Consider the following 11,768-nt stretch of genomic DNA (forward strand, 5'->3'; position numbering starts at 1 on the left):
TATTTATTAAGACTTTACAAGAAAATACATTAATAAATCATTTATAGTTAGTTGTAAATTCTACAAAGTTTAAATTGTTTAAAAAATTAGTTCCTCTGCGTGCTTTAGAATCTATTTATTCATGGTTAGCTCATATATATTGCCCCCACGACTAAATAGAAAGGACCCTACACTTCTTTTTTCTGGAGAGATCTTCTCCATAATTTTTCATATTGGTTACTTTGAATATCAGGGTCCTGGAGCACTTCACAGTGTCTATCATCCTCCCCCACCTTAATTTCAGCATATAAAAGACCTGTGATGAGTCCCCTTTTGGCTTCTTGCTCACTTTTGATAACAAGATGACCCAAAGTTTATTAAAATGTTTTTATTAACAAGGGATGGATAAACCAAAATAGTAAAAATAGTCACAAAACCTTTCTTAATGTGAAAATGAAAAATTAATTATCAGTCTACATATGGTTTCCCAACTCTTTAGAGTATCTGTGGACCAAAAATCTTGCATTGGCAATGAAGGAAATTAAAGAAATTTTATCTCCTATACCAAAATCAGCACCGTTAGATCCAATCTAGAGTTGAAACAGATGCATCAAAATATATTAATTATAAATTAATTCAATGTGGTTTCTGATTTTTAGTTTATGCTAAAAACAAGGTAGTCAATAATAAGAATAGAATGTTTGGCTGTAGTTTAAGCTATAAGGAGATCATTTGTCTTCTGTTATGGAATTTTAAATCATCAAAAAGGTCTAATTCTTGTTAGATTTTATAACCCCTTGCATAAAAAGTAAGTATTTTGTTGATATATGAGTGGATAATTCCTTACAAAAAAACAGATGATTCTTCCTTATTAGTTAAAATATCTAGGTAGAAACATACTTTTTTTTTAAATTTCTTTTAAATATACCAGCCGGCTTTGTTGTTAACACGTCATTGTGTATGTTGACAAGCATCTATTTCCCATTTAGACTTTGTAATACCTGCTTTTTTCTTCCAACTCTTGCTGATTTTGATGTTGATCCGGTTGGTAAGAATACCACCATTTCTGGGTGGGGAAGAGCCCAATTGTGAACCAAATTTTCTTTAGTCCCACAACTCATGTATGCAAAACATGTTTTTCTATTTTTTTAATTGATAAATGTAGTCGTTCTTATATACTTATCAACAAGCAAGACGTAATCTACTTGAATGGATACTTTGTTCGAAAAATTACATGTAAAGTTAGTTTAATAAATGGCCGCCACATCTATTCCTCCTCCGTTTTATCATTATTAAATCCCTTGGTCTAAAATATTGAAACTTATTCAGGAAATACGTAAATATGACGTGGAAAAGCTCAACATAGTCTAAACCATATCTCTGCATGAGTTGTACGATTAAGAATTAGAATAGAAGTCCAACAAAAAATAAATGGCTATCTCAAATGACTTAGGATGTTTTTAAATTATAATTCCAACAACATGAAGATGATTATTCCATGGAAGAGCCCTTTAGTGTAGCTTCATCGTCTTACAGTTCGAATGAAGAGGATGTTGATAATTTTTAATTTAATCATAATATACATTCCTTGCTCGATTTAATTAGTTCGTAATTGTCTTTCTTTAAAATAATATATTTTTATATATCCCCTTATAATCAAATACTTTTGATCCTCACCAATTTTCTGTGAGTTTCCCTTTCTTCGAGCACTTAAAGAAACTTAGTATTTTATTAGTTTAAAAAAACTATTTTCTGTTTTGGAAAAATTTCATTTGAAGATTTTATCATTCAAAGTCGAGAAAGTTAATACATAATTCAAGATATATACCTATAAGATGGAATAATTAATCAAGTCAAGAAGAAACCTTTAATATTTAATATCATAATTATTGAAGAATGTTTACTTCGTCTAAAAATTAATGTACATTAAATGATATTTTTATAGAAATTTTGATCTATTGATTATTATTAAAATATCTCATAAATAAAAAAATATTTTTTATAAAACAAAAAACAGCAAAAAAAATTGTAATTTTCTTTTAATTTAGACTAAATTTAGGGTGATAGTGATGGACATCTCTACTTGTAGGTATCCAAAGGAAAATACAAGTAAATGTTAGAAATAAAGTTTTTACAACACTGAATTTCCTAGATTACCCAAAATAATATTCACTAATCGAGTTCTAAATTATTAGCTTTCACAGTGGATTAAAATTAAGAAAACAGAAATTGACAAAGTAACCTTCGTGTCTACGAAAGATACTACTACGAAGTGATCCTACCCTCTAAATCATACAAGGACTTACAATTATATCTACGTATCAAACCATATGAGTTACTTTTATAATTTTCATGAACTAACTCTTTTCTGGCTATTATATAAGCCCATTTGTAAAACTTTTATTAAAAAAACACCCATTAATTTCATTCAAATAGTCGAATGAAAATGTATCTAAAAAACAAGCCTGTTAAATGCTTGATATTGAAATTAATTAATTTCATAAAAACTGTGATCAATGAATTTCACAGGCCCCATTTTTTATATGGTTATATTGTTTATTATTTCAATAAAATAGTTTTTTTTTCATAAAAATATAACAAATAGTAGAAAAATGGTATTTTGAACATAACTTCTAATATTCCATTTGTAGTGGGTTCACTTTAACTTCCCTTAGAGGTTTATATTAATATATGTAGTGATGTAAATCTTGTGATTTTTTTAGATGGCCCGTTTTTTTGGAATTTGTAATAGGAATAAAAATTTTCTTTTGGTAAGCAGTTATCATTATTATTTAATTAATGAGTAGTGGACTTCCTCTTCGAAATAGATTTAATTATATTTAAAACCTGATTGAATATTCGTGTATGCTCATAAAAGATGGAAAATAAACTTGACTATTTGTTGTGAGTAAGTCCTTGTTTTACTCAGAGTAGAATTGGGAGAAATTCTTGCCACAGTCTTTGTCTAATCCTTCTCCCCCCTCCCTTGTCACACTTGATCTCCTCCAAAAATTTTAAAATTGCCGAGTTACCATTTTTTGTTCTATACATGGACTTTTTTTTCATAACATTTCCATTTTACTTATATTTAGGAACAAAGACAGTTGAAACACTATGTCTTGAATCGGTGCCATTTTTTTTCATAATATTATGTTATATTGATGGTTTTTTGTTTGACAACCCACATATATGATCAAGTTTCCACTCTCACTTTTGTAAGAGTCTAACTTAAGGTCCCAAAAATCCCTCAGACCTTTTTTAAGATTTATAACATTTTGAACACCTTATGCCAAAATTGGATTAAAACAAGTTAACTTATACCGTATCTGGCTACTTCAGATCCATGTCTAATGTTTGTCCTATCTTTATTAGTATTGACTAGCAACATATATTGAAGTAACTATTCAAAAACTTGATTTTTTATGAATAAACCATCTTTCAAATTGTAGAATAAATGGACCACAAGGATGTAAAGCTAATTTATAATAGTATATTATTATCAGCTGAAAAAAGGTACAAGGGTGTTATTATACCATTACGCTCCAGTTTAAAAAAAAGAAGAAGATGAGTTGAACGTTATGAATAATTATAAGTCACAGAGAAAAGTATTTATCTGCGTACATACTTATTCAACAGAACATAGGTATATGAAAGGTCAATTTGAAAACGACAACGAGAAGGAAAAAAAACACTATTTAAAATTATTTCTTTAAAAGTAACGATTTTTAGAGAGATGATATCACCACCATGGACCGGTTGTTTAGCCCCTTGAGGAGTCTCTCTTATCCCAAAGGAGATCTAATCCCTCCTCCCCCTTTTAATGTAAAATGTACATATATTTCAAATGGAGAAACCTCCATATTCCAAATTTGGAATTGAGACTTTATTAGATGAGTTCTTTGATAAGGAGAAGCACTACTTCTATGAAGAGTATTATTATTTTTTCCATGAGAAATCGAACTGAAAAAAGGTTAAAAGGAAGATAAAGTTGAAATATATGATGGGAGAATGAATAAAAAAATATATTTTTACTAATTAACATATGTGGTATGTCAACATATAAACAATTTTAAAACAAAAATTTATGTATCACCATTTTTTTATTTATATGACGTTTTATCCAAAAATTGACCATTTTAGGAGTGCCACAATACCACAATAGAAAAAAAAACTTTTGCATCATAAAAGATAATATTTGGAGCCCTCCTTAACTTAAATATATTGAGGAGTTTGGCGCTTCGGTCCACTCTCTTTTCTTTGCTTTTGCCCAAAAGGAGCTGTCTCTTCATGTCTTTCTATACAAGTTTGTTCATTGTTGTGTGGCCCATGCCTTGTTCCATGGCCATTTTACGAAAGGATTCACATTGGATTTTGACAAATCCTCTCTGGTATATTTTTGATCTTCTTTGTTGTCTGTGTTGTTTGTGAATAACTACTTCGAGGCGATTTTTAACACTATTTATCTCTTTGAATCTGCTTAAGCTATGTTTTGTGAGTGTTTTGTTATTTTTCATTACATTTTAGTCCTTAAAAATCTCAAGCAAAGACGATTGACGACCATATCAAGTTTTCCTTCTATGCTCGCAAATGAAGGGGGGAAAATGTGTTGTTTAACAAACTTTTTAACAATTAATTATTCCTTTACCAATGAAATTTTTACATTGATATCTTGAAACCTGTATAACTTATACAATCGGAACATTTGTTACGGTATTTTTGGCAAACGGATTAATTTAAAAATCACTGTACATGTATAATGATAGTTTATACTTTTATGTATTTTTTATAATAAAGTACATCTTAATCCCCAAAAATATATTATTCAGTGTATGATTTTACCCTTAAATATAATCGTATCATTCACATGCCCTTTCTCCAGGTTGTTGCATGCTGTAGTTAAGTAGTGTTCTTGGAAGGATACACACACAAAAAAAAGGTTTTTTGTACATCATATATACTCCTATATGTAGTCTCATATTTCTTATTCATAACACATGGTCTGAAATGTCTCAGACAATGCGATATTTTTTTATTTATTTCAGTTTCAGGTGTACCATTTTTTAAAAGACATGATAATTTCTTTTTTAGATTGTGAGATACTGTAGAATATGTGAAGACACAACTCTTGTATTTTAAAAATGAATCTAAAATTATATTGTGTTTAATTTTACACTGCTGCTTGATGGCAAAAAAATACCTTTTGAAAGTATGCAATGGCTTGTTATTGTACTACGCTTCAAAAAGCAAAAAAATCATAATAATATGAAGTAAAATCTAATTTTGAGCGAAAAAAACCACTATTTTTCGTGATTAAGAGCGCAACTTTTCAGCCTATGTGTTATTGTCAAATCTAGATACTAAGAACATACACGTATAGTGAATTTTTTCTCAGATACCAATTTCTTAGTATTTAAAATATTTTGTATTGAAGATACATGAAGTAAAAATTTGCATAACGTCAACTTTTTTTTTTAGTTTTTTTGTATCAACTCTATATCAATAAATAATTCTCATAATGATTTTGTTCTTTTTTATATTTACGAGTCATAAGCTGGTGCAACCATTTTTTATTCTATGTTTATTTAAAGTCATTTCACATTGCTTTTTGGTCAATGCAGATAGATATAATGACTGACCTCGGAAAAATACTTTTGCAAAAATTCTCAATGATATGTCCAAAAATTATCTAGCCAATCCCAGGGTTTATCGAACAAGAAAGTTTCAAAATTATTTATTCTCATTCTGCTCTTTTCATATACTTTGGATATAAGAAAAATCCGGATATAGTTAACTTTTCAGCTGAAAAATACAAGTTGTCTTTATCTGGATTTGACTGTGTTTGAGTCAATTAAAGGTTTTGCATTCAAATTCGTGGGATGAGTTAAGATCCCCATAATTTTAGATATAAATCAAAGTATTTATTTGCTTTAAGAGCTTATTTGTGCAAATATTAAAGTGTAATATATCAGTTAACGAAGTTAAGAAGAGGTTCTGTGTTTTCCTCGATTTGATTGTATGTAAGCAGGATTAAAATAAAAGTTGAGGAACGATTTTTGTAAAGCCTTGAAGTAGGATTATATATTTTGAAAGTAAAAGACCATTTTATTTTGATAAGTCAAGGTCAAGTTTACAAAAAATATTACTAGCTCAAAATCGATCATAACTCTTGATCAATATCTGATAAAAAACTCCAAGTTAGAACACCGTAGCTCAATGGATGCAAAACTTGGAAGAAATTATTCCCTTGAACTCAATGTGTGTAGGTTTGCGCTCCTGTCGTTCTTTTTTTTTTCTACTTCATGTATATGGACTTTAAAAGAAGATTACTAGGTTAGATGGAGTAATTGTAATACTTTGATGTTTATTTATACTTAATCAGTGCAACTCCATCTGACCAAATAAAGGAAAATTTAAAAAAAAACCAAAAAACTCTAATGCATATTCGACCATAAATAAGGAGGTTACGCTCTACAGAGTACCGTTATTAGTCTCATTGTGGAGATCAATTGTGGCACAAGTGCAATTTGTAACACCTCTTAAGGATTCCTAAAAAATGACAATAATTCGTCAAATAGTAAAAAATTATATCCGGACTCTACATTAAGAAAAATCATACAAGCTTATTTTTTATTGACAAGCTATATATTTAGATAATAATTATTTTATCAAGATTCATTTGGATGGTTAATAATAGAATTAACTAACAATTTTATGTACACATTAAAAGACGGAAACATCAAAGGAATAGGATAAAAATAAAGATATGAATCCTGTTATAATTTTTTTGACGTGTGACGTAAATATGTTTAAGACTTATATTTTATCTCTGCTAAAATGTTTATCAATCTGTCATTTTGTGTTTGTTTTGTCAATATGATGATAGACATTGTGGTGTTTTTAAACGGCATCATAATAGCAGGCGGTTGAATTCATGAGAAAAACAAATTAAATTTTAGTACTACTTTTTGGATATAAGAGCATCTTGTAAGCACTAAATGCAAAAATATAAAAAAATCCATCAGAATTATTCAACCCTACCCAAAAATTACTTTTTCAATCCTAACGAGTATATTTTTAATCTATTCTCTAAGTAATGAAAAGAATCTCGTAACTTTCACGATTATTAAAGCCTTAAAGCAATAGTTATATAATATGTTAAATGTATAAACTTTAATGTCATATTAAAGGTTAAAGGTCATAAAAAGGTCAAAAGTAATTAAAAAGGTCAAAGGTAATTAAAAGGTCAAATTATTCTAAATTTTTATTTTAGTCTGAGAACTAGGGTGTCTAATCTTACGGGGTTCCTGTTTATTGGATATTTTGTTGTATTTTAATTGATAAGTTAATTTGCAAAGTTTCTGTCAAATATATTTTTTAACGACATTCTCTATTTTAAATGGGATTCAAAAGTTTCAGTTTTAAATTTGAATTCCAAAAGTTTCATTATATTCCCTTTTCTCAAATGATAGATTAGAATAAAATCCTTATTTATTTTTCATTTTAAACTAAAACAAATTGAAGGTTTCGGCGAAAAATTTGCCTAAATTGAATTTGATTTATTTTAACCCCCCCCCCCTCCTCTTCTAACCATTGTAAATTGAAAATGAGACAAATCTAAATGAACCATTCGAGCTGATTTTATATTCTTATTTTTCAATGAATTTTATTTATCCGTGATAAACCCCCGTGTAGTAAAAATTCATATTTATAACTCATAAAAAATCTAACATGTACTGAAAATGCACATGAATAATGATATTCATAAGAGACCAATTACAAAAAGAAAAAAAGAAGAGAAACAGTGTTAATTATTCGATGCTACATGTACACAACTTCAATATTTCAATAATAAATAAACTTTATAATTTCGTATATATCAAAAAAAATTACATAATTTACTTCAGAGAGCCAATATTCATGTTTGACGCTAAATTTACACGCCTACAACATTGTTTTAATACAGTACATGTTTATTTCTTCATTCAAAATATGGTTATGATATACTTCAAGGGACACTATAGTCAGTGTACATAGCGACTTTTTGTCGAACTATCTTGGATTTATTAATACAGATTTTTAGTTTGCTAAATCACTTAACCTTAATGTTTATTTAAAGCTCCGAAAGGGAAAATTTTTCTGTATGGATATACATAATTAAATTCCAGTTTAGCGTGTATACTTTTTTCTTATGAATTATTCCGTATATGGATCATATATTTGAGAACATAGGTACATATATGAATTCACACAATCGATAACGACACAAAATAAAATAGAAGTCATTAAAAATGATTAATTAGAAATATATAACTTTATCTCGGGAATCATAACATTCCACTTTGATGATGTAAGAATCACTATTTATAAGTAAGTATTAGTCGTGTTGTGTCCGTCGTTATTTAGGACTGAAAACTGATGTCTACACCGACTCAAAAGATGACTTGTTGATGATGTCATGTGTAGATTAAAATTGAATTTAAATGTGTTACACATTGTTGTATCGGTACTTAATTCGAGGTCCAGTTCGATATACATAAAATATGTTGAAAAAAAAAAATTAGATGTTTTTTTTTCATTAACGTTTATCTCCTTTGCAATCAATACAGTGCTTATCTGATAGTCAGAAATTACGATTTCTATTATTTTGATCTATATTTACGACAATAGGCCTTAAAGAGCATGATAAAACTTCGACATCAAAATACCAAAACGGAATAGACGAAACCAAAATTGTGCATGATTGGCTGTTTCAGTATCAAGACTGTAAATACTATTCACATTTTCAACTAACCTCCCTTCTGTTTAATGATGTAAAATGATGTTGCCCTTCTATGACGTTTGCTTAAACAATACTGAGTCAACAAACTCCCAAAACTATCAAAAAGTTTTGTATTACGAAATCTTGTGTTTGACACCATCTAACGTAACCCGATCTCACTTATACAACACGATATAAACATTACTAAAGTCATCAATTGAAAAAATAATGGATTACTTTTTAATAAACTTAGTATTAATTGTATAATTAAGTAAAAATATAACATAAACATCAATATTTTTGGCACAATTTGTGCAATGCTATTATATATATATATATATATATAGCTTTAATTAATAAACCATCGACATTTTTAGAAAACCGTTTTTGTGATCTTATACGTGATCACCTGAAGAAGTTTGTACATATGTTGCCGTGATATTGAGATTTGCCTTTTATGTTGCAAAACATAATCGGTTCTCAAATGTAGTTCAGTCGAGGTGAGTAAAAAGAAAAACAAACCGGTCTAGATATGTGTTTAAAAAATTGGTCTAAACTGACTATATATTTATATAAATTATTTATGACGTCATGTGTATTAAAAAAGCATGATCATTAGCACCACACCGGGATATATATTTATTTGTGTTGCATAAATCATTTTTGTACTACTCATACATTTAGATAAGGTAGAAAGTCAATCCATAGATTGTGCATAGATTTGATTTACAGTCGCTACTAAACAAGGAAATACCCATTATATGAATATAGACTTCAAAGACAACTTCCGATTCAGATGGACTAATTGTAATACAAGAATATTCACTTATCTTTAAGTCACCCATTACATATTAACATAAAGACAAAGTTTGTCTGGATAGATGGTGTTGAGTCATTTTTTATTAAAAAAATAACATATAGTATCAAGTGTGTAGCTAATAATTAATTTTTCATATGAAAAAAAATATATATATTATGACGGAAAAAAAGAATGAAAGAAGCAAATCAACCTATGTAGTAAATCTCTACGTGTCATAAAAAAAGCAAAATGATTACAAATATATATTTCTAAAGCAAGGTTAGTCATGAAAGATTAGCTACAAGCCATGCCAGGTACTCCTGTTTGTTCCTATTAGTCCAATTAAATAAAAATTAAGAGATGTATTTAATTATGTTCAGGTGCTATTCAAACAGATGTGATTCAATATGTATTTTATAATAACAATGAAAAACTGATCTATTACATTTAAAAAATATATCAACCCCAGAGAAGTTACAAACATGCTCCAATGGATAAAAGTTAATTTTATTACCTCAATTGTGTGTGTTTTATTAATAATCCCTTTGAACATATTCCTCATTGATAAAGTAAGTTTATTTAAGTACATTCATGGAACTATTGCCATCATTCTATGTAACACCACATTTTGTTTCATTTCTACAGTTTTACAAGTGTGACAATTTAAAATCTATTTCTGATCGTTTCTTCAAACAACTCTCCTTCTCAAATGAAACGCAAATACCCTTATTTGTTAAAACCATCAAAAATCACACCATGTTCTATAAAGCAAAGATTCCAAAGGACACCAATTTCTTCTTTTTAGAAACTTCTGGAAGATCCCGATTGACATTGAAGGAATTATGTGCCCTAGAGAGTGCAGCTAAGTTACATCCAAAGCGAAAAACCTTTTTTATAATGACAAATAAAACGTATGAAAAAACTGCTGCTGTTGCTGAAATCATGGAAAAATATTCCAATATTCAACTCCTTAGCATTGACTTAACCTACGTTTTCAAAGGAACAGTCATAGAGAATCTTTGGCTTCAAAACAGAATACAAAAAAGTGTTCACTATAATTCCCACATGAGTGATATTTTAAGATATTGGTTTGTGTACAATTATGGTGGTACTTATTTGGACTCGGACGTTATTGTTCTCAAGGAAATGCCGATCAATTATAATTTTGCTGGAGTTGAGAATGTGGATTCATTTTTAGTTGGTATGACAAACCATTTTAAGACATAAGTTGCAGGTATAATTTATCTTTTTTCTTCACTGCAGCGAGTGGTATCATACATTTCACTCAACATCATAAACTCTTAAAAATGATTCTTGCAGATATTTCTAAAAATTTTGATGGAACTGCATGGATCAATAATGGACCTGCAATGTTTACTTCCAATCTCATCAAACTTTGTAAAGCCACAACCATGGAAACAATCAATAGGGGCAAATGCCATAATATTCAACTTCTTCCTCCAAATGCATTTTACTCCATTTATTATCCATCTTGGCAATTGTATTTTGATACTGGCTCAAAGGAGGTGGTAAAAAAGCAACTTAATAACAGTTTAGTTGCGCACTATTGGGGAAAACTTTCCTCAAAAACAAAAGTCAAGTCAGGAATGCCCATTTATGACCTGGCCCTTGAAAAATGCCCCGTCATTGCCAAGTACTTTAAATAGATTATGATAATATAGATATAAATTATACATATGTATATAAAATATTGTGAATAGATTCATGAGTCCAATTATCAATTTGTATAAAATTTTCTTTGATTATATACTTTAGAATATTAAAAGGGTTTTTTGATGCTTAGGGAAGTGACAGCGGAGAAATTTAACTTGTCTTGGGTCAAGCATTTCATCTGAACAACCTGTTGGCTAGTGTATAATATAAGAGTGCCTTAGTCCTTGGAATCGCAGCAGTGGTAGCATTTAAACTGTACTTCACCTATATAACAAGAGGGCCAGGGTGTATTTTGGATGTTAGAAGGGTTCTATGACGCACAGGGAAGCAGCGATGGAAGAATTTAACCAGCCTCGGGGACCAGCATGTCATATACGCAACCCATTGGTGGATGTGTATTCTAGTATATCTGAAGGGGTTCTTGGTAAATAGAAAAGTGGCGATGATACAGCTTAAACTGCCTTGAGACCCAATACTTCACATCTACAACATGAGAGCCGGCTTGATTTTTGGGATATTAGGAGAGCTTCTTGATTCTCAAAGGAGCAACAGTGGATA

General features: G+C 29.3%; 1 protein-coding gene across 1 annotated transcript; it reads left to right on the forward strand.

Moving 5' to 3' along the window:
• Nucleotides 1–9,914: 9,914 nt before the first annotated feature.
• On the forward strand, nucleotides 9,915–11,278 carry LOC121129702 (lactosylceramide 4-alpha-galactosyltransferase). Its single transcript, XM_040725422.2, has 3 exons — nucleotides 9,915–10,105; nucleotides 10,182–10,737; nucleotides 10,800–11,278. The coding sequence occupies exons 1-3, from the start codon at nucleotides 10,019–10,021 to the stop codon at nucleotides 11,201–11,203; spliced, it is 1,047 nt and encodes a 348-aa protein (XP_040581356.1). The 5' UTR covers nucleotides 9,915–10,018; the 3' UTR covers nucleotides 11,204–11,278.
• The last annotated feature ends 490 nt before the right edge of the window (nucleotides 11,279–11,768 follow it).

Source organism: Lepeophtheirus salmonis, chromosome 14, assembly GCF_016086655.4.
Source record: "Lepeophtheirus salmonis chromosome 14, UVic_Lsal_1.4, whole genome shotgun sequence".
Taxonomy (NCBI): Eukaryota; Metazoa; Arthropoda; class Copepoda; order Siphonostomatoida; family Caligidae; genus Lepeophtheirus; species Lepeophtheirus salmonis.

Excerpts from the sequence above, each read along its gene's own strand:
- LOC121129702 (XM_040725422.2), top strand. The coding sequence starts at position 10,019 with ATGCTCCAATGGATAAAAGTTAATTTTATTACCTCAATTGTGTGTGTT. Across the intron at positions 10,106-10,181 it reads ACATATTCCTCATTGATAAA|TTTTACAAGTGTGACAATTT; the intron begins GTAAGTTTATTT and ends TCATTTCTACAG. Across the intron at positions 10,738-10,799 it reads TGTGGATTCATTTTTAGTTG|CGAGTGGTATCATACATTTC; the intron begins GTATGACAAACC and ends TCTTCACTGCAG.